At 44.8% G+C, this 26023-nt stretch overlaps 1 protein-coding gene across 3 annotated transcripts; it reads left to right on the forward strand.

Moving 5' to 3' along the window:
- The first annotated feature begins 5698 nt into the window (after nucleotides 1-5698).
- Nucleotides 5699-26023, forward strand: ARL11 (ARF like GTPase 11). 3 transcript variants are annotated; one of them, XM_072134497.1, is made up of 3 exons: nucleotides 20658-20844; nucleotides 21557-21612; nucleotides 25046-26023. In XM_072134497.1, the coding sequence occupies exon 3, from the start codon at nucleotides 25052-25054 to the stop codon at nucleotides 25595-25597; it is 546 nt and encodes a 181-aa protein (XP_071990598.1). In that variant the 5' UTR covers nucleotides 20658-20844; nucleotides 21557-21612; nucleotides 25046-25051; the 3' UTR covers nucleotides 25598-26023. The 3 variants fall into 3 exon arrangements, with proteins under 3 accessions (XP_071990600.1, XP_071990598.1, XP_071990597.1); XM_072134499.1 differs by lacking the exons at nucleotides 20658-20844; nucleotides 21557-21612 and adding an exon at nucleotides 5699-5783; XM_072134496.1 differs by lacking the exon at nucleotides 21557-21612.

Below are 26023 nucleotides of genomic sequence, written 5' to 3' on the forward strand. Positions count from 1 at the left end.
GCATGCTCTGGAAGTGTGCGCGAGCACTGTGTATATGTGCATGCTCTGGAAGTGTGCGCGAGCACTGTGTATATGTGCATGCTCTGGAAGTGTGCGCGAGCACTGTGTATATGTGCATGCTCTGGAAGTGTGCGCGAGCACTGTGTATATGTGCATGCTCTGGAAGTGTGCGCGAGCACTGTGTATATGTGCATGCTCTGGAAGTGTGCGCGAGCACTGTGTATATGTGCATGCTCTGGAAGTGTGCGCGAGCACTGTGTATATGTGCATGCTCTGGAAGTGTGCGCGAGCACTGTGTATATGTGCATGCTCTGGAAGTGTGCGCGAGCACTGTGTATATGTGCATGCTCTGGAAGTGTGCGCGAGCACTGTGTATATGTGCATGCTCTGGAAGTGTGCGCGAGCACTGTGTATATGTGCATGCTCTGGAAGTGTGCGCGAGCACTGTGTATATGTGCATGCTCTGGAAGTGTGCGCGAGCACTGTGTATATGTGCATGCTCTGGAAGTGTGCGCGAGCACTGTGTATATGTGCATGCTCTGGAAGTGTGCGCGAGCACTGTGTATATGTGCATGCTCTGGAAGTGTGCGCGAGCACTGTGTATATGTGCATGCTCTGGAAGTGTGCGCGAGCACTGTGTATATGTGCATGCTCTGGAAGTGTGCGCGAGCACTGTGTATATGTGCATGCTCTGGAAGTGTGCGCGAGCACTGTGTATATGTGCATGCTCTGGAAGTGTGCGCGAGCACTGTGTATATGTGCATGCTCTGGAAGTGTGCGCGAGCACTGTGTATATGTGCATGCTCTGGAAGTGTGCGCGAGCACTGTGTATATGTGCATGCTCTGGAAGTGTGCGCGAGCACTGTGTATATGTGCATGCTCTGGAAGTGTGCGCGAGCACTGTGTATATGTGCATGCTCTGGAAGTGTGCGCGAGCACTGTGTATATGTGCATGCTCTGGAAGTGTGCGCGAGCACTGTGTATATGTGCATGCTCTGGAAGTGTGCGCGAGCACTGTGTATATGTGCATGCTCTGGAAGTGTGCGCGAGCACTGTGTATATGTGCATGCTCTGGAAGTGTGCGCGAGCACTGTGTATATGTGCATGCTCTGGAAGTGTGCGCGAGCACTGTGTATATGTGCATGCTCTGGAAGTGTGCGCGAGCACTGTGTATATGTGCATGCTCTGGAAGTGTGCGCGAGCACTGTGTATATGTGCATGCTCTGGAAGTGTGCGCGAGCACTGTGTATATGTGCATGCTCTGGAAGTGTGCGCGAGCACTGTGTATATGTGCATGCTCTGGAAGTGTGCGCGAGCACTGTGTATATGTGCATGCTCTGGAAGTGTGCGCGAGCACTGTGTATATGTGCATGCTCTGGAAGTGTGCGCGAGCACTGTGTATATGTGCATGCTCTGGAAGTGTGCGCGAGCACTGTGTATATGTGCATGCTCTGGAAGTGTGCGCGAGCACTGTGTATATGTGCATGCTCTGGAAGTGTGCGCGAGCACTGTGTATATGTGCATGCTCTGGAAGTGTGCGCGAGCACTGTGTATATGTGCATGCTCTGGAAGTGTGCGCGAGCACTGTGTATATGTGCATGCTCTGGAAGTGTGCGCGAGCACTGTGTATATGTGCATGCTCTGGAAGTGTGCGCGAGCACTGTGTATATGTGCATGCTCTGGAAGTGTGCGCGAGCACTGTGTATATGTGCATGCTCTGGAAGTGTGCGCGAGCACTGTGTATATGTGCATGCTCTGGAAGTGTGCGCGAGCACTGTGTATATGTGCATGCTCTGGAAGTGTGCGCGAGCACTGTGTATATGTGCATGCTCTGGAAGTGTGCGCGAGCACTGTGTATATGTGCATGCTCTGGAAGTGTGCGCGAGCACTGTGTATATGTGCATGCTCTGGAAGTGTGCGCGAGCACTGTGTATATGTGCATGCTCTGGAAGTGTGCGCGAGCACTGTGTATATGTGCATGCTCTGGAAGTGTGCGCGAGCACTGTGTATATGTGCATGCTCTGGAAGTGTGCGCGAGCACTGTGTATATGTGCATGCTCTGGAAGTGTGCGCGAGCACTGTGTATATGTGCATGCTCTGGAAGTGTGCGCGAGCACTGTGTATATGTGCATGCTCTGGAAGTGTGCGCGAGCACTGTGTATATGTGCATGCTCTGGAAGTGTGCGCGAGCACTGTGTATATGTGCATGCTCTGGAAGTGTGCGCGAGCACTGTGTATATGTGCATGCTCTGGAAGTGTGCGCGAGCACTGTGTATATGTGCATGCTCTGGAAGTGTGCGCGAGCACTGTGTATATGTGCATGCTCTGGAAGTGTGCGCGAGCACTGTGTATATGTGCATGCTCTGGAAGTGTGCGCGAGCACTGTGTATATGTGCATGCTCTGGAAGTGTGCGCGAGCACTGTGTATATGTGCATGCTCTGGAAGTGTGCGCGAGCACTGTGTATATGTGCATGCTCTGGAAGTGTGCGCGAGCACTGTGTATATGTGCATGCTCTGGAAGTGTGCGCGAGCACTGTGTATATGTGCATGCTCTGGAAGTGTGCGCGAGCACTGTGTATATGTGCATGCTCTGGAAGTGTGCGCGAGCACTGTGTATATGTGCATGCTCTGGAAGTGTGCGCGAGCACTGTGTATATGTGCATGCTCTGGAAGTGTGCGCGAGCACTGTGTATATGTGCATGCTCTGGAAGTGTGCGCGAGCACTGTGTATATGTGCATGCTCTGGAAGTGTGCGCGAGCACTGTGTATATGTGCATGCTCTGGAAGTGTGCGCGAGCACTGTGTATATGTGCATGCTCTGGAAGTGTGCGCGAGCACTGTGTATATGTGCATGCTCTGGAAGTGTGCGCGAGCACTGTGTATATGTGCATGCTCTGGAAGTGTGCGCGAGCACTGTGTATATGTGCATGCTCTGGAAGTGTGCGCGAGCACTGTGTATATGTGCATGCTCTGGAAGTGTGCGCGAGCACTGTGTATATGTGCATGCTCTGGAAGTGTGCGCGAGCACTGTGTATATGTGCATGCTCTGGAAGTGTGCGCGAGCACTGTGTATATGTGCATGCTCTGGAAGTGTGCGCGAGCACTGTGTATATGTGCATGCTCTGGAAGTGTGCGCGAGCACTGTGTATATGTGCATGCTCTGGAAGTGTGCGCGAGCACTGTGTATATGTGCATGCTCTGGAAGTGTGCGCGAGCACTGTGTATATGTGCATGCTCTGGAAGTGTGCGCGAGCACTGTGTATATGTGCATGCTCTGGAAGTGTGCGCGAGCACTGTGTATATGTGCATGCTCTGGAAGTGTGCGCGAGCACTGTGTATATGTGCATGCTCTGGAAGTGTGCGCGAGCACTGTGTATATGTGCATGCTCTGGAAGTGTGCGCGAGCACTGTGTATATGTGCATGCTCTGGAAGTGTGCGCGAGCACTGTGTATATGTGCATGCTCTGGAAGTGCGCGCGAGCACTGTGTATATGTGCATGCTCTGGAAGTGCGCGCGAGCACTGTGTATATGTGCATGCTCTGGAAGTGCGCGCGAGCACTGTGTATATGTGCATGCTCTGGAAGTGCGCGCGAGCACTGTGTATATGTGCATGCTCTGGAAGTGCGCGCGAGCACTGTGTATATGTGCATGCTCTGGAAGTGCGCGCGAGCACTGTGTATATGTGCATGCTCTGGAAGTGCGCGCGAGCACTGTGTATATGTGCATGCTCTGGAAGTGCGCGCGAGCACTGTGTATATGTGCATGCTCTGGAAGTGCGCGCGAGCACTGTGTATATGTGCATGCTCTGGAAGTGCGCGCGAGCACTGTGTATATGTGCATGCTCTGGAAGTGCGCGCGAGCACTGTGTATATGTGCATGCTCTGGAAGTGCGCGCGAGCACTGTGTATATGTGCATGCTCTGGAAGTGCGCGCGAGCACTGTGTATATGTGCATGCTCTGGAAGTGCGCGCGAGCACTGTGTATATGTGCATGCTCTGGAAGTGCGCGCGAGCACTGTGTATATGTGCATGCTCTGGAAGTGCGCGCGAGCACTGTGTATATGTGCATGCTCTGGAAGTGCGCGCGAGCACTGTGTATATGTGCATGCTCTGGAAGTGCGCGCGAGCACTGTGTATATGTGCATGCTCTGGAAGTGTGTATGTGTGTGTGCGCGCACTGTATATATGTGCATGCTCTGGAAGTGTGTGCGCGCGAGCACTGTGTATATGTGCATGCTCTGGAAGTGTGTGCGAGCACTGTGTATATGTGCATGCTCTGGAAGTGTGTGTGTATGTGTGTGTGTGCGCGCACTGTATATATGTGCATGCTCTGGAAGTGTGTGCACGCGAGCACTGTATATATGTGCATGCTATGGAAGTGTGTGTGTGTGTGTGTGTGTGTGTGTGTGTGTGTGTGTGTGTGTGTGTGTGTGTGTGTGTGCGCGCGCACACTGTATATATGTGCATGCTCTGGAAGCGTGTGCACGCGAGCACTGTATATATGTGCATGCTCTGGAAGTGTATGTGCGTGAGCACTGTATATATGTGCATGCTCTGGAAGCGTGTGCGCGCGCGAGCACTGTATATATGTGCATGCTCTGGAAGCGTGTGCGCGCGCGAGCACTGTATATATGTGCATGCTCTGGAAGCGTGTGCGCGCGCGAGCACTGTATATATGTGCATGCTCTGGAAGCGTGTGCGCGCGCGAGCACTGTATATATGTGCATGCTCTGGAAGCGTGTGCGCGCGCGAGCACTGTATATATGTGCATGCTCTGGAAGCGTGTGCGCGCGCGAGCACTGTATATATGTGCATGCTCTGGAAGCGTGTGCGCGCGCGAGCACTGTATATATGTGCATGCTCTGGAAGCGTGTGCGCGCGCGAGCACTGTATATATGTGCATGCTCTGGAAGCGTGTGCGCGCGCGAGCACTGTATATATGTGCATGCTCTGGAAGCGTGTGCGCGCGCGAGCACTGTATATATGTGCATGCTCTGGAAGCGTGTGCGCGCGCGCGTGCGCGAGAGTACTGTATATATGTGCATGCTCTGGAAGTGTGTGTGCGCACGCGAGTACTGTATATATGTGCAGGCTCTGGAAGCGTGTGTGTGCGCACGCGAGCACTGTATATATGTGCAGGCTCTGGAAGCGTGTGTGTGCGCACGCGAGCACTGTATATATGTGCATGCTCTGGAAGCGTGTGCGCGCGAGTACTGTATATATGTGCATGCTCTGGAAGCGTGTGCGCGCGTCAGGGCCGCATCTGCAATGAGGAATGAAAATTCCGCCTCAGGCGGCAGATGCGGAGCCCTGAAAGAAGCGGCGAAAACAGCTGTGGGTGATTCGGGCGCTCGTCCGAATCACCCACTAGCTGTACGGACTGCCACTGGCAGTCTGTAATACAAACATATCTCGACCGCGAGAGCGGTCTCAAGCATGATCGCGCGGTACAGGGCAGCAGCGCAGACCTGTTTGTCTGCGTTGCTCTATGGTATTGGAGGTTGCAGGCAACGTGACGTCATCAGACGCCGCCTGCGTCCTCCGGTGCCATAGAGCTGCAGAGTGTATTCTTTTTAAAAAAATTTTTTTTTTTCTTTTGGTCTCTTCTGGGGTTATGTAAGCCCAGAAGAGACGAGGCGGCACCGGAAGGAGGCTCCGCCCCCCTATCTTTTAAAAAGAGCCTGGGCTGCAGGTGGATGGTGCTCTTTACACTCTTTCAGTATGGCAGAAAGACGTGATGCTCCTGAGCCCTTGAGGACCCCGACTCCGGTAATTCAGGGTGGTGAGTGTTTTTATGATGTAATTTTTTCTGTTCCCTTAAACTGATAAGTTTTTTATAAAAATTTTTAGGGAGAAGAGGTCCCCAAAAAAGCTACCAAAAAGACCCATCACAGGGATTGTAAAATATGTAACCGTAAATTACCTACAAACTATGAAAAAAGTACCTGCTCCACATGTATTGCAAAGATTGTAGCAGAAGAGTTTTCTTCCTGGCTGGAATCTCTGTGATCTGTCATTAGAGAGGAGGTACAGGTGTCAGTTAGGGATATTATCGATCAGAGATCTATCCCTATAGAAAATGACCTCCCGGGACCTTCCTCAGCAAATCCTGTGGAAATATTATCAGAGGAAGATGGAGAAAAAGGGGATGCCTCTTCAGTCTCAGAAGAGGAATTATCAGGGTGTCCTTTATTCTTAGTGGAAGATACAGAAGGACTGTTAAGAATGGTCAGATCCTCTATGGATATAGAGGAGAAGAAACTCCATAAATCAATCCAAGATATGTTTGAGGGATTAACGGAAAGAAAAAGACGTACCTTTCCAATTCATAATACCATACAATCCCTGATCTCCAGATCTCCCGATAAAAAGTCATATATCCCTAGGGCTATCAAGAGAAAGTACCCCTTTGATGAAGATGCTACATCCTCTTGGGGCCCACCACCAAAGGTAGATGCTTCCATTATTAAGATCTCCCGGGGCACCTCCTTACCCTTTGAGGATATTAATGCTTTAAAGACCCCATGGATAGAAAGGCAGAAGGTTTTTTCAAGAAATCATGGGAGTATGCAACCACTTCCTTCAGACCAGCAGTAGCAGCAACTTGCGTGGCCCGCTCAGTCTTGTTGTGGTTGGACCAGCTGGGAGGTGACATCCAGAATAAAGTTCCTAGAGAATCCCTAAAAGCCTCTATAGCGGGTATTCAGAAAGGGGCGGCTCTTCTAGCAGATGCCTTGGTGGATGTATTAAGACTTTCTGCTAGATCCGCAGCATTATCTAACTCAGCCAGAAGGGCGTTGTGGTTAAAAAACTGGTCGGGGGACATAGCCTCTAGGGGTAAATTATGCGGCATCCTTTGTGACGGTAATTTTTTGTTTGGTCCCATCCTGGACGATTTATTGGAAAAAGCAGGAGACGAGGGAAAAAAGGTTTTCCAGCTACCTCCGCTCCAAATAGACCCAGATCCTTTCGGTCCTTTCGTAAATCAAGGTACCAAAGGAGAGATAGAGAGAATAGACCAGGTCCATCCAGACCCCCTCAGCCAAGTAAGGGCTATTTGTTTGGCCAACAATATTCGCAGTCCAGGCAACCCACCTCCCGGCCACAATGACGCGAGGCCCCAGGTAGGGGGAAGATTATCCCACTTCCTCCCTGCCTGGAGTCACATTTCAAACAGCCAGTGGATTCTCAGTTCCATATCTCAAGGGATAACATTGGACTTCAAGAATTTACTCCTCGAGAATTCAAGATAACGAAAGTTCCATTGGGAGAGAAAGGCAACATGATGATGTCAGAAATAACTGAGTTACTCTCTAAAAAGGTACTGTGCCCAGTCCCAATAGAGGAAGAACGACTAGGGTTCTACTCAACTTTTTTGGGTTAAAAAAAACCAAATGGTGCCTTGAGAACTATTTTGAACCCAGCTTCAAAATGGAAACGCTAAAATCAACGGTAAATCTGTTATATCCAGGTTGTTTTATGGCGTCAATCGACCTTACAGACGCCTATTACCACGTACCGATTCACCCGGATTATCAGAAATACCTTTGCGGTTCAGTTAGATCAAAGGATAAGACATTTTCAGTACAGAGCCCTCCCCTTTGGTATCGCCATAGCTCCAAGGGTTTTTACAAAAATTATTTCAGAGATGGCAGCCTTCTTAAGGTTAGATCCGGGACTTTTTATACCTTACCTAGACGATTTCCTTTTAGTGGGGCCCTCAGAAGAAGCAGTAAGAAACCAAGTAACCAGAGTTCAAGAAATTCTAGAATTTCTGGGATGGTTAATAAATATAGAAAAATCAGAAATAGTCCCATCTCAACAGAAGCTCTTCCTGGGGGTTCTTCTAGACTCAAATTGCCAAAGATCCTTTCTTCCCCAAGAAAAACAGGAAAGGATAAGGGAAGGTATAACAAAAATAAGAAGGTCCTCACGTACAACCATCAGAAGGGGTATGTCCCTCCTGGGGAGTCTAGTGGCCACCATTCCTGCAGTCCCCTGGGCTCAGTTTCACATAAGAATTTTACAGAATTTTCTTCTTCAGGTTTGGGACAAAAATCCTACTTCCTTAGACAAAGAAATAGGAATGCCGGGGTTAGTATTAGAATCCCTAAACTGGTGGTTAGATCAAAGAAACCTAGAGATGGGTCTCCCCTGGGTTTCAAATCCGAAAAAATTATCACAACGGATGCAAGCCCGTGGGGTTGGGGTGCACATGTAGGGGGAAAAATATTTCAGGGCCAGTGGAGCACTCAAACAATTTTTTGTTCAAATGGCAAAGAACTACTGGCCATTTTGAAAGGATTAGAAGCAGCTCTGCCTTTTCTGAAAAACAAAAATATTAAAAAAATCAGACAATACTACGGCAGTAGCCTACATAAACAAGCAAGGGGGGACAAGGGGTCCACACCTCATGCAAATAGCCTCTCAGATTTTCCAGTTAGCAGAGTCACACCTGGTATCTCTCAACGCAGTATACATAAGAGGAGTAGAGAATACCCAAGCAGACTTCTTAAGTCGCAGTATCGTCCACCAGGGGGAATGGATCCTCAATGGGGAGATCTTCAGCATAATAACCAAAAGGTGGGGCCTCCCGGAAATAGACCTTTTTGCCAACAGGGAAAATCGAAGGGTGAGACATTTTTTCTCTCTAGACTGCAGGAATCATCCGTTGGCAGTGGATGCCTTCTCCCAAAATTGGGGACACCATCATCTGCCATACGCTTTTCCCCCCATGATCCTAATTCCCAGAACTTTGGGGAAGATAAAACGGGAAAAAGCAAGGGTCATTTTCATCGCCCCTTTTTGGCCTCGCCGTGCTTGGTTTTCAAGTCTGCGGGACATGTCAATAGCGGACCCATGGGTTCTACCAGAGAGACTTATTATACTCCTGAAAAAGGTAATTGAGAGACTTACCACCTACTACAAATATGAAGAAATATTATCTATTGATGAGATATTGCATATAAAACGATTTGGAGAAAAATGGGCCCCACTATTGGAGATAAAGAGCGTGTAGGTTTATCCCAGGATTAATACTGTGTCAATAATAGACTAGATTCTGCTAAACTAAATATTCCATTCCACTAAAATATTGAGGAACTTCTTGTGTAAACTAATGGGGATCTGACATCTTTATGTCATTTTCTTGTTTATTTGTCCCCTTTTTTTTTCTTTCTCTTTGCTTTTTTCTCTTTTTTTGGTTTTGTTGCTTCGTTCCTACAGTTTTTTGTTGTCTATGTATTATACGGCTGTTGATTTTGTTAACTGTTACTTGTGGAAAACTAATAAAAATGTAAAAAAAAGAAATAGTAGAGTGTTACTCCTCTTGTAAAGATATTATGGGTAATGCAGCTTTTTTTTAGTCATTTAGTAGGATTTTTATTTAGAAACAATATGTGCTCAGGACCTGTTTATCAATATTCAGGTAATACTATGGATGTAGAGATGAATCTAGAGTCATATCAGCCATTTTTCCATCTTTCTAAAAAAGTTGCAATATTGATGTAGTGCCCCATGATTTCTACACTCCTGATCCACTGAAACTAGTATTTAGTAAAGACTGAGGGCTCTTTTGAGGTGCTGCAGTTTTGTATACTGACAGCAGATGGCACCATAGCACTGGTACTGTTAGGCCCCTTCCACACTTGCGTTGCAGATCACGCCAGAGTTTGGTCAGTGAAAAACTTACATTTTGCATCAGAGTTCAATCAGTTTTCAAACAGGGTTTGTTCAGTGTCTCAGTTTTTCAGGCGCGTTTTCAATGACTTTCAATGCGTTTCTCATGCACAGATAATGGGCGTATAAAGGACTGAGGTCTATCTTTTCTATGGCAATTAATGCGTGAAAAACACATTGCACTTGTATGTGTCGGATTGCAATGTTGCAATGCATTTTTGATGCGTCTCAATAGACTTGTATGGTGCGTTTTTGACGCGCGTGACTTGCAAAAGTAGAGCATGCTGAGATTTAAACGCGTTAATAAAATGTCAAAAAATATAAGTCTAAAAAGCCCATTGATTACAATGGGTCAGAGTGCAATGCAAGTTCTGAGCGTGAAAAGCAGGCGCAGAACATGCGCATTACAGAGTTAATCATCTTTTTAGTGGTGCATCTTAGGGCTAGGGCTTGCAACACAATTTAAAAGTTAAATACAGCGCTCGGTCTGAATCAGTAGGATCGTCACACGGCAAACACCCCCCCATAATATGGTCACATGGAGGCCTGCGCAGCTGCGCCACAAAAGGGTCATGTGCGACACAATAGCGGTGCAGACACTACTTAAATACCCGTGCAAGCCATTTTAGCGTCGAAAAAGGTGAACAGTCCATCAAAAGTGCAGTGTGCGACTTTTGTAAATAAGCCCCAGTATGTTTTTTGGAATGTAGTGTATTGTCTACTTTGGGATTTAATACAGCATTTGATATAAGGACTTGAGAGGGAAGTTCCTGTTCTATTTCTTTTCTATTGTGGTGTAGCCGTAGCCCCCGGTGCTCGGCCAGGCTACCCCACGCCCCACTAACCTCTGAAGATAGTTTACATACCCAAAAGAGAAATAGAGAAAAGACAGTGTAGGGCTTATGAGGATCAAAGGAATCTATGGTTTCTTTTAAAGAATTTTTTTTTTTTTATTGTGGGCTCCAGGGTATATGATATATACAGTATACACGCTATACTAGACTCGCTCTGGTGCAGTGTGCCATGGCCAGTCACCCTGCCTAAACCTGTAATTACCTGGCGTCAGGCTGACAGTGCACAGTCCTCTGGCGGCTGCCTGCAGGCTGTACCACGTGCGTGTATTACCTACAGGGTGCTACCGCTGAGCCTCTGTATACAAACAGAAGCCGGTATAGTAACACATGATGCCGTGCTGCACAGGAGTGTCAAGTAAATTTTTTTTTAGTTTTACACCTGGAAACATTGTAAAAAATATATACAGGCGGTCCCCTACTTAAGAACACTCGACTTGCATACGACCCCTAGTTACAAACGGAGCACTGGATATTGGTAATTTATTGTGCTTTAGTCCTAGGCTACAATGATCAGCTGTAACAGTTATCACAGGTGTCTGTAATGAAGCTTTAGTGTTAATTCTGGTTCTTATGACAATCCAACATTTTTAAAATCCAATTGTCACAGAGACCAAAAAAGTTCTGGCTGGGATTACAATGATAAAATATACAGTTCCGACTTACATATGCAACATCCCCCACCGGGGCCTAGCCCTTGAGGTGAGGCCTGGAGTCAGCCGGGGCCCGCGGTACCGGAGTGGCTGGCGGTTGCGGCCTAAGCACGCTATTGTCACGGTGCTTGGTACGGGGTAACCGGAGGGCTGTCCTACAGCCTGGCAGGTCTCCAGCAGGGTGGTGTTGGCAAGAAATGATGAGGGAGCGGCTGCTATAGCGGATCTCCCTGGGGCAACCCCTTAATGTCCCGAGTGTGAGTCTCTGGGTGATGGACAGGGTGCCGGTGATGAAGGCAGCCGTATTAGCAGGGACCAGACGGAGACAGAAGTTGAAGAAAACAACTTACAGTTCTTTATTTTAACCGCAGGAACCGCAGCAAACGTGCCTTTAACAGGTAGGTAGGGTACCGAGATGTGAGTTGGAGGGAGCCTCAGGAGATAGTTCACCAGCCTGGAAGTAGAGGGCAGGCTGGGAGGCAGCTGTGTCCTGGTAGGAAGCTTCAGCTTGTCCTGTAGGGCTTCAGGTATCACCTTCAAAGGTAAAATGATACCCCTTTTCCTCACTACACTAACTCTAGTCTAATGCTCCACTCTTCAGAGGCAGGGGCTAGGCTCTTCCTGCTCTGGTATGGGCTAGACAGAGATTACTCACTCACTCACTGATTCTCCTACAACAGAATCTCTCTGAAAAGATCTCTGGAAAGACCCAGAACATTCCTGGCCAGGGAGTTTTATTACCTTCCTTTGGTCAGGTGGTGGCTGCTCCTCCAATCACATCTCAGCTTACAGAGCACAGGATGTAACACATATCATTGGACAACAGCATCTTGCATCATACAAAATACTTAACCTCTGCCTTGCCAGGCAGGATTCACCACTGCAATATCCCTATGTCCTATCAGAACCATGTTGTGTAATGGGATTACATGCAGGTGGGACGTATTCGCAAACCCTACCTCGCCATTGCATCGGCGAGGGTGTTGCACATACAAATTCAACTTAAGAACAAACCTACAGACCCTATCTTGTATGTAACCCGGGGACTGCCTGTATACAGGAAGTCCCTGGGTTATGTACAAGATAGGGTCCAGAGGTTTGTTCTTAAGTTGAATTTGTATGCAAGTCGAAACTGTATATTTTATCATTGTAGATCTCAACAAAAAAAGTTTTGTCCCATTGACAATTGGAATTTAAACATTTGCTGTAATGGGACCAATGATTATCAATAAAGCTTCATTACAGACACCTTACAGCTGATTATTGCAGTCTGGGACTATAGTAAGCATCCAGGGAGCTTCCCCAGAGGTCAGAGGGGTCTGTCTGTAACTATGGGTTGTCTGTAAGTCGGAAGTCTTTAAATAGGGGACCGCTTGTATATAACCCTAACATTTTCTGTCTTCTGGCTGGAAGATGTAGGACAATGGCCACAATGATGAGGAAGCATGTCATAGTCCTGCGTGACTCATATTGCCATATTGGCAGCTGTGAAGCACCCCTACATACTATGGCTGTTATTGGCCAAGGACACACCCGAACTCAGGACCCAAACTTAAGGTTTGCATCCACTCTTCCCAGTAACTTTCTTCACTGGAAGTCACAGCTTGGGCTGCGTTCACATGACATTTACATTGTAAAAGCTCCGAGGTGTACACTGAGCATACCCATTGACATACTGTATACTGGCAGATAGAGGCATAGTTGTTGCCTCTTTCTTCTCAGTATACAGTGAACCCTGTGAAAAGCTCCCTCCTACTGAGCAACATAATCCGCTCATCAGAGGCAATAGAAGCCTATGGGGAGTGGAAACCTCGGATACGTCGCTCAGCAGGAAGGAGGACGCTGTTGATGTCACTGTCCATACAAAGCCATAGCATAGTAGCTTATTTTACTAAGGCTTCATGCACACTGCAATGTGCTTATCAATTTCGGCCAGATTTGGTACTTACGGCACACCTTGGCAGTGTGCATGTAGCCTATAACTTGGTGAGGTCACAACTGAATTCCCTGACTGAACTGGCTTATAATTGTAGATGAGCGATCCAAACTTCCCGTTTGGTTTCAGATGTGCCTGGCGAGATCCGGACATATTGTCAGATTGCCTGCCGAACAGCTAATCTGGCATATTAACACCTATAGCAACAAGCCATGGCTTTGATTGGCCAAAGGTGTTCCCTTGGCCAATCACAGCCATGGATTGTAGCTGGGGGGCGTTACTTTTCTGGATTGGGTATTCAGCAGCCAATCCAGCAATGTGCCTGGGTTGGAAGCCAATCGGGAAGTTCAGGACTGTTCTTGATGTTATAGGAACATGTTTTTGATTTTACTGCAGCTTTTTTGCCTAAAATACACTTGTGATGTAACCATAGCTCACCTGACTGAAGCCTACTTCTACTTTCTGATGTCACAGGATCTTACTTAAAGGACACCTGTCATCAGGTCTGTGTCACTTGTCCTGTCACTACTACCTGTTGGAGCAGCTCACAAGGATCCCATCCCAGCCTTTATCTAGTCAATTCATACATTAATCATTATAAAATCATCTTTTCTTTATTATGTAAATGAGACTGGTCACATGGTCAGAGGCAGTGATGTCACCCCTGTTACCCCTCCCCTCTCCTCCCCCTGCTCATGTCTGTGTGTAATGTATAGTAAAGCATTGCTAGTGTCTGTGCTTTATCTGCTGGCATGCTGCATCCTCCTAATACACATGTGAGACACAGACATCAGCTACACAAGTACCTGACATGTTCTGCTATAGCATGGCTGCCTGGAGCTGTTGTATCTCTCATATACACACACGTGCTGCAGGGGGCGCCAGCACCAGGAAGCACATCATTATACAGCCTCACATCATTATACATTATATAACCCTATAAAGCAACGCAAGTCAGAATACAAAAAATAGGGCTGAGCCTTAAAGGGAACCTGTCACCACATTTGCACATATACAGCCAGTGACAGGTTCCCCTAGAGCTCTATTCACTGACTGACACCCTTCTTTTAGCTAAAAATTGTTTTGCTTACATCTATATATCTATCTATATCTATTTACATCTATCCTTTTATCTATTATTACCTGGCATCAAAGAGGGCGTGTCCTGCTCATCCGTCCCCTCCCATCTAATACTTCCCATGACTTATGCCTCCTTACTGGTCACAGTTCATGTCATGTGACCAAAGTGACATCATCTCAGGTACTTTAGCCTCTTAATAATTAAACAAAAACCTGTACCCCATGTATGTATCTGACCACATGAATTGACAGCACCCATCATGGACTTCTGCTCCTCCCCATCCTCCATGGAGGATGCTGTGACTTCATGTAATCAAATACATGGTGTACAGTTTGCTATTATTAGAAGGCTAAAGGACCTGTGATGATCTCACTGGTCACATGTCATGAATGTAACTCAAGGCACTGTGTAAAAAATGTACACAATATTTCCCATCTGTACAGTTAACTTTTAATAATTATGCTAATTACCCTGAAGGGCTCTAGGGGAGCTACCAGAGTCCATCTGTTCTCTGGCTTCGCAGGCGGTTTATACTGTGAAGGAGCAATATCCCTTCCTGCTGTGTGAGATTACAGCAGGGAAGGGGGAAGTGCAGAGGGAGGAGGGGGAGCACAGAGAGTGTGGGGGGGGGGGCAGTGTGAAGCCAGAAAACAGAGGGCCCCCCAGAACTGTGGCTCTTTACCATAATTGTAAAAGTTGATTTTAAAAGGAAGGAGGCCATGGATAACAAAGATAAGAAGATAACCAGAGTCAAGGTGTCTGGGTCTATGAGTCAGTGCTTGTGGTAGATTTCCTTTAAGTAAAACACTGTTGTGATGTCACAGTAGCACATGAAACAAATTACAGTAAATCACCTAGGGCAAAACAACAATAGGTTAAACCAGGGCTGCTTTCTCCTGTATACGGGAGATTTGATAGTAGTACCCCCCCTGTCCGTGATAACACATGTATAATGAGCGACCATAAATTCATCCATTGCATTACATTTCTGAATACTTTATTAGAATTTAAGAACTTTTCAATATAGCACATGTTTAGTTTGAAAAGAGAGGGAGGGTTTTAGTGGTTTATTACTTACTCACAATGTATTAGTTCGGACAATCATTGACACTTAAAGGGGTCGTCTAGAATCAGACACAAGGCTCTGGTCTTTGTTATACACAGCTCTGCTCTATCAGACATTTCACAGGTACATTATTATTGGGCATGCGGAATACAGTATATATGTATATAGTCATACGTGATCACTGTCTATATAATGAGTGTACAGGACTAGCGCCAGACAGCTGTGTTTACCTTGGTGAGGTGGGAGCATGTGACGCTATGACACTCTGTGTTGTGCTGCACTTTGAGTGCTTTAGGATTATCACATGCCTGAGCTGTATACTATATACCAGAGCTCGAGTCCTCCAATGACTTATTATATTATATATTAATCAGTCATACATGTGCAGTGTTTAGGAGTAACTCAGGGTGACAAACCTGGTGAAAACAGCTCTGCCGTTTGTCTGGATAAAGTTCACCAGTCATAAGGCAGAAGGGAGGCAAAATACACTAAGGTGCGCTGCCCTCTTCACAAACACATACGTTATACTGGAACCTGACACTATGCTACCCATACATTTTATATTGATTCATGACTTACATTTTTCTTTAACTCATTAGTGACCAATTTTTATACTTGTCGCTTTCCAAGAGCTATGCCCTTTTTTTTTATTTTTCCTGTAATGCAGCTGAATGAGGGCTTGTATTTGTTGGGCAAGTTGTAGTTTTCAATGGTTCAAACATCACATACAGGTATCACATTGATTAACTCTTTTAAAGACGGATAAGAAAAATAATAATATTCTTATATTCTTTTTTTTTACCTATGAATATAGCACTTTTCATCTTGAGGTCTAAATAATATTATAAGTATATTTGTGTATTGAAAATAGTTTGCATTGGTTCATAGACCCAGATTTTATCCTGAATTATTCAAGGTCTTTCTTTTGTGAAAGTAAATTTGGTGAGCCCTCAAAAGGTTAAACCTCTGGCAACAAAAGTGCAGTACCCACACACTCCTTCAAGACCACCACTGCCTTGCTAAAGAAACTGATGTTATTAACGGTGCTGGACTGGCCAAGACCTAACCCCAAATTGACCATTTTTGGGACCTCTATAAAACACAAGTAGGAGGAGCAAAAGGTCTCTTTCATCCATCAGCTGGCAGAGAATTCCTGTGGCTGTAACCTCTGAAGCTCTGTGTCCATGAGAGTTAAGGGGTATTTCTTCAAATTATATTACCTGTTGAAGATAATGGGGCACATTTACTAAAAGCTGTTTAGTTTTCCTGTGTATAGCGCAGAGGATGCCAGATTCATGATTTCTGGTGCACGTTCTTCATGAATCTGGTGCTCCCCTTTTTTTTTTTTTTTGCGCTCACTTCTGTCAGACTTTGCATGATAAATGTGGCGCCCGTTCCCATTTCAATTATGAAATTTGTGTCGTGTGAAGAATAGTTTAGCCACAACACATACACTGACGCGAGCACTTTTCACTGAAAAGGACGTATAAAGTCTGACACAAACCTGACGGAAGAACCTTAGTAAAGATGGGCTAATGTCCCATTAATGTAGTGACGTTGTCCCTTAGAAACAACATATCCCTTGGATACAACCACCCCGGCACTCAGCAGCAGCGGTGCCCAGACTGATCACCTGGATTCAGCAATCACTACTACGGGACGGATATGGGACATGCAGTAACCTCCGGTTATTTCATATGCAAAAACTATTTGTTTCTTTGTGCGATCACTCCAGCAGAGAACAATCTCATTTTTATGGGACAACATGGCTACATTTATTGTAAATGTTCCTCACAAATGCACATTCAGTTGAAGAGATGTGTGTGTATATAATATTTATTTATGGTAGATGAATTAAATTAAATTTCAATGCCCAGAGATGCGATTGGGACATGATGGTGTCCACACAAAATATTGCCACTTTGGGTCCAATTTGGTAATTTTCACTTAGGGATGAAGTCACTTTTGTTGCGAGTGGTTAGTGGTTGGGTGCTGAGTTATTTTGAGGGCACTACACATTTAGGCTATATTCACACTGCCGCATGGGGGACATATATACAGCCGATATACATCCCCCATAGACGGCAATGGGCGCACGGCGCCTTACGGGAGCAGGAAGGTTCAGCACACGTGCAGCACCGCACCGCTCTGTGCCCCGTGAAAAGATAGGACATGTCCTATCTTTTCCCATATTACGGCGCCGTGAGCCATATGTTCCTATGGAGAGGGGAGAGGGTGAGCAGCGCTCACCTCCTCCTCCTCTTCCCGCACACCGCCGTGTGCCTGCCGGCAGTGTCAATCCAGCCTTATATTAAAAAGCACGCTTGACAAAGATTCATGGTGAATCGAAACGTTGCACTTTTTTCTATGCCTGTGTGAATAAAGGTTTAACCTTTTTTCATCAGATTGGATGCTGTGGCCCTTCTCTCCCCTTTTTGTCTTGGACTATGGATCCTGCACACTAGGACCCTGGGCTGCGTGCATCAAACAAACCGCTTTTGGTAAATAGATTGGTTGCCGTCTCTTTTCTTTTTTTTTTTCAGCCTTATACTGTTATAGAAGCTGTAATCTAACTGCAAAAGTGTAATATCTTCAGTATTGTTCCATGAAAAGATATATCAAAATATTTTCAAAACTGAGGGTTGGACTCCTTTGTGAGATACTTTTTGTGATCAAGACTATTAAATAATGATCAGTTGGCTGGGCACTTCTCTCTATTTATCTTAAAAGTGGGCAGCACTGTGGCTTAGTGGTTAGCATTACAGCCTTGCAGCGCTGGGGACCTGGGTTCAACATCTGCAAAGATTTTGCATGTTCTCTGTGTTTGCGTGCATTTCCTCCGGTTTCCTCCCACACTCCAAACATACTGGTAGGTTAATTAGATTGTGAGCCGCATTGGAGACAGGGACTGATTTGACAAACTCTGTGTGCGCTATGTAAACTATGAATTTCTATAAAGTAGAAATTAGCTCTGTATATAATAATGCAGAATTATTGGAACTGGATGTCACATAAAGCTTAGTGAGTAATGTAAATGTATGGATCATCACTCACCTCACCTTGTGAGCATGTGCACAGTCTATGACTATAGCCTATAAAGGATTTGCTGTTTCAGTGGAATAATAATAGTGTGATGTCACCTGCAGGAGGGAGGGAGCCCCAGCTTCTTTTGTATCCACACCTTATTATAAAGGGATGTGGAAAGACTTCATTTGAATAGAGAATTGCCTTTCCGAACAATGAGAGATTCATGATATTACATCATGGATTTTGGAGCATTTAGGGATCAAAGCTAAAGTTAAACAAGACATAGAAGAAAGAATCGACAATAAAATGTAACAAAAAGAAGCAAGAAGAATAATAAGCAAAGTCAGCAGATGGGGAGTGCACCCACTGGCTTCCAAACAGGTTTTGTTATGGGAAAAACAGGGCCATCAGGTCTAAAGATTGTTGTTTCTTCTCCTTGGATTTTCTTGGGTAGAGTACAGGTCCCAATTCTGATATATAAATTAGATATGTCTTTAAAGGGAACTTGTCATCAGATTTTACCCCATTGAACATACTATTCTCCTCAGGCAGGGCATTACATTGTGACCGGTGCAAAAAATAAATGAACCCAACAGTCCTGTATATAGTAGCCTAAGGCTATATACAGGACTGTTGGGTTCATTTATTTTTTGCACCGGTCACTTTATGTATGCACATATTGCCTGTTGCAATTTGATGTTATGCAGCTGTATTTAGTACTTCCCTCATTGTCCTGCATCACACATTTGTCGTTTTGACTTGGTCGGCTTGGGGCTGGGGAGCCCAGGACACACTGGTCCTGGGAGGTCAAGTACACCTTGCATGGTGCACTTTTTAAGTGTTTTTATTATGTGGTTTTGTTGTTACTGTGTTTATGTATTAATAAAGTTTTTTTTGATATTACCTTAGTCCATCATACGTATCCTCTCTTTTGTTCTTTTGTTGGTTACATGCTCTCCTAGGATACGTGGACTTATTTGTAATCTTTATACATTGGTAGTGCCTGTCCTATTCTTTGTTTGGTCATATTAAAGATAAGAATTTCATCTTTCAGAATGCCTCAAGCTCGTGGTTCTGTGAACCAAACGACAGGGGATATAAGTAGTTAAACATAATCAAAATTGTGGTCAGCAGATAAAACTTTTTTTTTTTACTGTCGGTGTCTCTGTTTCTATAGGTGCAATAGAACCCAAAATAGGGACATCTGAAGTGACATCTCCTGTGAGACATAAATCACGCGGGCACCCGTGTCCCGCTGTGCTGCTCACACCCCGGTCCTCCCCTTTGTCACGGGTGTCCCCGCGATCCATGTTGCGGATCGCGGGTGCACCTGTGCTCCGCTGTGCTGCCTTGCTCCCCTCGCCTGTACTCACCTCTCCAGGCTCCTGGCTCTGCTCGGGTCCTGGCGTGTGGTCCGCACGCCTCCTTCCTTCCAGGCCGCGCATTCCCGCTGCTAGGGCGCACACGCTCGACTCTTCAAGAATTTAAAGGGCCAGCATCCTCCTTATTGGCGCTGGCATTCGCGCTCTCGGCTATATAGCTTGGCGACTCCCAGCATCCCCTGCCGGATCTTCAGGTCATTCTACTGCAGAGAAAGCCTTCATGAGCGTTTCCAGACACCTCCGAGTTTCCGTGTTGCTCTGGTGTTCCCGTGTTGCTCTGGTGTTCCCGTGTTGCTCTGGTGTTCCCGTGTTGCTCTGGTGTTCCCGTGTTGCTCTGGTGTTCCCGTGGTCCTGTACTCCTGTGGCGGTCCTGTACTACTGTGGCGGTCCGGTATCCAACCGGTCTTCCGAGGTCCTGCCAGCCTGTGGTCCCATAGACTGTGACACCCAGCAGCCTCAAAACGTGACTAATCTCAAGGAAATATGCCCCTTCTCTTCTTATATTCACATGGCTGAAGAAGATTTTTTGTTTGTAAAAGGGCTAAATTTCACATAATTCTAGTAAGGACATTTCATACTATACTTGAGGGGGCTGGTGATTTAATGGGGTAAAATCTGGTCACAGGTTCCCCTTTAACGGTACAATTATCAATATAAGAAAATTAATTTTCTCTAGATCTATTCACTAACACCGCTATATTTTGATAGACGTTATACCAGTTCTTGTCCATGTAAATACCTTTCAACATTTGACAAGAAATGTGTCAAAATGCAATTATAACTAAACAAAAAGATAATTCAGCGTGACCGCGGCTCCTCATCCACCCTGACTGACAAAGCAAACAGGGACATTCTCATCACCTCCCACCCAGAGACTGTTTGACTTTCCAAGTCATTGTTGTTTCATTTGAAAAACCTGTTTGGAGAAGTCTGACACACGAGGCTCTAATGCAGTGACACAATATGTAAATGTTCTAGCCCGTGACACCATGTTATTGGATGAGGAGGAGACGGCAGTTCCGGAGTAAGGCTGAATCGCCTCGTCCTACAGTTATAGGACTTCTGCTTTGTGGTGAAATGCAAATTCTCAGCTCTGAAGTGAGACTGGAAGGAATAATGAGAAAACACAAGATAATCCTACTTTACTAGTAACGGGCACTGGATATATGGTGAGCTATCATCTATATAGTATATATATATATGGGTCTAGTGTTACTGTATGTAGTCCTTGTGTTTATTTTAGATCCAGTTTAGTTAGACTTTTTCACTACTAATATCTGACGTTCTAGGATCTTACACCAGGTTTCACAACATGTGATGACAAGCCTCAACGCCTAATAATAATAATAATTCTTTATTTATATAGCACACACAGATCTTGCCAAAGCAGTCCCTGTCCCCAATGGGGCTCACAATCTAATCAACCAACCAGTATGTTTTGGAGTGTGGGAGGAAACCGGAGGACACGGAGGAAACCCACGCAAACACAGAGACGCCTTTAGTTATTATGACTTTGCTAACTTTAAATATTCAAATTTGGAAACAACATCTACCCCCCCGGGGTATGAACAATGTATCTTATTTTTATCACATGTAAGTCACTTGACTACCACAATCCTCGTTCACAAGGGCCATTATTGTTGTGAGTAGTTATAGGTTGTTACTCAGGTCGTAAGGATTTTAATAGTGAAACTTTGACCAATGTTCTTAAGGAATTTGCTTACTAAAACTCTACGCAATCATCATAAAAGCCTCTCCCTGTTCTCTTTTATCTCTTACTATGTTATTGGTATTATTTGTGTTTCTTATATGTTGATAAACATTTGTTCGCTTTAGATGACACTTTTTTTTTCTAAGGAAGGTCCATTTGTCTCCTATTAGGTGGTGTCCAGCAGCAGGGGCCTCCAAGAATCAGCTGTAATTTAGAGGGTAACCAGGTAGCTAATTTGCAAATACCCTGCAGCACCACCACGGGGGAAATAAAGGATTTCACTGTTCCTTTTAAGTTCAGTAGAACTTTATGTACTGTAGGTGCTGGTTCCTCCAGAGCAAGAACTTCTCTTTGTAATTGCTTTTCACTATAAGAGAAGTGGTCCTAGGGAACTATCCATTTATTAAAACTTTTAATATGGCATTTGATTGACACTTTTGGTTTCCTAAGCCATGCTTAAAGGGGTTGTACACAAGTGATATAGTTTGTATAATAAAAGGTTATACAATTTTCCAATATACATTCTGTATCAATATCTAGATCTCTGCTTACAGTCATTCATCAGGAACTTCATTGATTACTTCCTGTGGATAGAAATTTGTCCCTGGTCATGTGATATCACACAGGTGCACGGCTCATTATATCACAGCTCTCATTACTCTCTTTGATATATAACGGGTCGTGCACCTATATAAATGACCAGGGACCTGGGTTTGTCCTAGAGAAGTAAACAATGAAGCTTCCGGTTGAAAAACGGTAAGTAGAGATCTAGAAAACGGTGAGGAATTGATATCGAAAGTATATTACAGAATTATATAACCTTTCATTAAAGGGAGTCTGTCATCACAAAGGGCATTTTTAAATAATGACATGTTGCAAAAGGGCATAAAATGCCCAATCTAAATCATGTTTTGGTTAGTCCTTTAATTGTTTTACTTCTTTACAATCCTTTGGTTTATTTTACCTGACTCCCTGCCAGAATCCTGCGCTGAGTTCTGGGGGAAAGGGGGTGGACACTTCAAATCTAAATGGTCGTCTGGTCCATTGGATCCCTCCTCACTCCCCCTCCCATATCCTCTATCTCCTCCTCCCTCCCCGTGCAGACGAGTGTTTATATTTGAAGTGCCCTGCCCCCAGGACTCAGCACAGTATTCTGGTAGGGAGATGAGATGAAGGATTGTAAAGAATTAAAACGTTTTAAGGGCTAGCCAAAACATTATTTATAGCAAGCATTGCATGCCCTTTTGGAACCTGTCATCACTGAAAAATTGCCTTTGTGATGACAGGTTCCCTTTAAACAACTAATATCAATTAATTGATGAAAGTGGGAAAACCCTTTAAAGTTTTTAGTCTTGACAAATGTAACTAATGCTTATTTGCACAATAATAAGCTGATCAGATATATTAAGAGAGGGTTAAAATATGCCTCAAGTGAGAGAAAAAGTGACGGATTATAGAATGTGATTGCTGAATGAAAAATGGATTGTGACTCCAGAGAAAAGTCACTTACCTCCAGGAATTAGAAGCCCTTACAAAGACCTGGTCAGCACTGGGGGCTTGTTTTACTGTACCAAATTTGTCAAGACCAAACTCCTAGCTCAGGTAGTGTAGAGGCAAAGTTGGCAAAAACAGAAGATATTATACAGGTTATATTGTTAATGCCAAATATGCGAACATGGCCAAAGCGAGTTGCCAAGTAAATCAATCAGTCCCACTTAAGTGATACATAAGAAAGGCAATAATTATTTAGTTTACAGCCTAATATAGCCCTAGGCCTATACACATACTGTGAAGGGATTGTATCATTGCAGTTACGTGTTACAAAAAGTTTTAGGGCTACACATTTCTTTATTTTTGACGACCCACTCCACTTACTGCTTCAGTCATTTTACTCCAGATTTAGTGAATCCAGATGTTCTAGACAGATCTATGAGTGTAACTTTCCGACAATTCACACATTCTGGTGCAGATTCTCAAGTTGCGACAAACTTAAATCTTGGAAAGTCACATATGCACTGCGGACATTAACCCCTCACGTGCCACTTTTATCTTGCACGGTGACCAACACTGTGTACCCCATCATAGATCCTGCTTCATTCTCTAGGTGTCCTCGGCTTTACCGACGCTGTGAGTCACACTGTTTGATTATCATATCATAGCCTTAAAGTGCTAGGGAGTACTAGGCTACACATGACAACATGCCAACTGATAAAGAATATTGTCATCATCCCACTCTACCTACAAAGGATTGACTCTGCCTAGATTAACTCTTTAAGATTCCTCTAACATCCTAATTTTTTTTGGTAATAAAATATCTACCTTTACAATCCTTTTTTTCCCCAATGTAACTATAATTATGCAATTTGAAATGTTAACTTAAAGGGGTTTTCCCACCAACCAAGTTAGGCCCTATCCTCACTTCCCGAGAGTAATGGAGCAAACGGCCACGCATGACCATTCTGCTCCATTCATTGCTATAGAGCTGCCTGAGATTGCTGAGCACTCGTGGAGTGACGAGGGGTCCGACAGAGGTACCTGAGACCCCATTGGACCCCTCATTCTTGTACTCCGTGGGGGTGTCACCACTGAGACCCCTACGGGTCAGCAAGTTAGGCCGCATCCTCTGGATAGGGCATAACTTGCTTCGTGGAAAAACCCCTTTAAATAATTCCATCATTTTGTGTATAACTTCTTTGTAGACCTGTGTGTCCTTATGGTTACAGACCCCAATAAAACCCCTGTGTAGTCATTTTCTGTAGTCATGCTGGCCGTACCCTTTTAATTGATGCCTGGTGGATTATCTACCCTGCTGAAAGCTCTCTGCCTGGTTCCCCATCTCTTCCAGCATCTGCCATTAAGAAAGGGTCAGGAAGCTCTCAAATACATTACATCATGGACTTATCCCACCAAAATTGGATATATATGCTCGACTTTAATCTCTTTCACCCAGGTTGTCTGTACAGAATTTACTCGGGGACAGATATCAAAGCGGTGGAATTTTTCCACATGGTTTGCAAAATAAAACAAAAAACGCTGCTTCTGGAATGTGGGTGCTGCAGGTCTGTGGAGCAAAAAATCTCCATTACAACATACATTAGGAGTTTGCAGACACTTTGCTTAAGGCCATATCTAAATGGGTTGCCTGCATGAGACCGCTCATTAACGAGGACCTGTCCCGGAAAATTGCCTCACCCTACCCCAGTAATCGCAGTGTTAAATCGCTAGCTTTATCGGAACGTTAGTAAACTACACAACCATAGCCTCGGAATGCCATACCAAGTTTACAGCGGTCCGGCGTATTCATGAGGGGATGGTCCAAGGAGGCAGTGACTGCAGCTTGAAGCCGTGCAGTCACCGCCGGCTTATGGTGTGTGAGGGGCGGTCCGGGGAAGCTAAAGAAAGGAGAGCACCTCAGATTGCTGCCTCATGAATACGCTGTACCGCTGTAAGCTTGGTCTGGCATTCGGACAGCTGTGTACTACAGTGTTTGCTAGCTTTAGCCAAATGTTCTGATAAAGCTAGCGATTTAACTGCTATTACTGGAATTGGGCTAGAAGCGATGCTTGGTCTGTAAATACTACATAGATTTACATCCTATCTGATTTTATAAAATACCATTTTTTGCATAATTGAATTAACTTTTTATTAACTTGTTTCAGCATTTCATGATGGGAGCACAAAACTCTAAACCCGTTCACAAGAAACAATCTCGGGTGGTTATGCTGGGTCTTGACTTTTCTGGAAAATCAACAATTCTCTATAAACTGAAAATGAATCAAACCGTAGAGACCTTTCCGACTGTTGGATTTAATGTGGAATCACTGGAAATAGCCAAGAATGTTTTTGTCACAGTATGGGATGTGGGAGGCCAAGACAAACTGCGATCAAACTGGAAGGAGTACCTAGAGGATACCGATGTCCTCATCTATGTGGTAGACAGTACGGAAAAAGTCAGGGTACAGGATGCTACGGCAGAGCTGCTGTCAATACTGAACAATGAAAATATGGCAGGAGTTCCATTCCTGGTTTTGGCAAACAAACAGGACTTACCTGAGGCCATGTCCACCTCTGAACTTGTAAATATTCTAAAACTAGAAAATTATGATGATCGAGCATGGGAAATACAAGGATGTAGTGCACATACTGGAGAAGGATTACCGGAGATGGTCAATGCAGTGTTGCGTCTACTAAGGAAGACACGGGACACATAATTTAATCATATAGGTTTTTGGTCCATAATCTACATTCAAAATTAACTATAGTGAAAATCTTCCAAAAATCATCTCCTGGATCACTTCTTTATACAGTATAGTTCAGATTTATCTTCTTTGAGAGGACCATACCTCTAGATAAACACTTTTACTTCCATCTTAGGTGACCATCTCAAAGAGATTTTCCTGTATATTGTTTACATGTTATCATGTTTCATTAAATTTTTTTATTAATATAAACACTTAACCACTATAAATTGTCTTTATGGAGGGGTAGCCTTTCAACGCACCATCTTTTAATGGAGTCACTAAGAAGAAGAATGCTGTGTTACTGTATGTGCAAACCAGTCCTGCTGACAAAATTTGGACATTGATTATGGCCTAATAAAGTTGGTTGCCACTCATGTGGTCTGGCCCTTTATGTGA

This window comes from Engystomops pustulosus, chromosome 2 (genome assembly GCF_040894005.1).
Source record: "Engystomops pustulosus chromosome 2, aEngPut4.maternal, whole genome shotgun sequence".
NCBI lineage: Eukaryota > Metazoa > Chordata > Amphibia > Anura > Leptodactylidae > Engystomops > Engystomops pustulosus.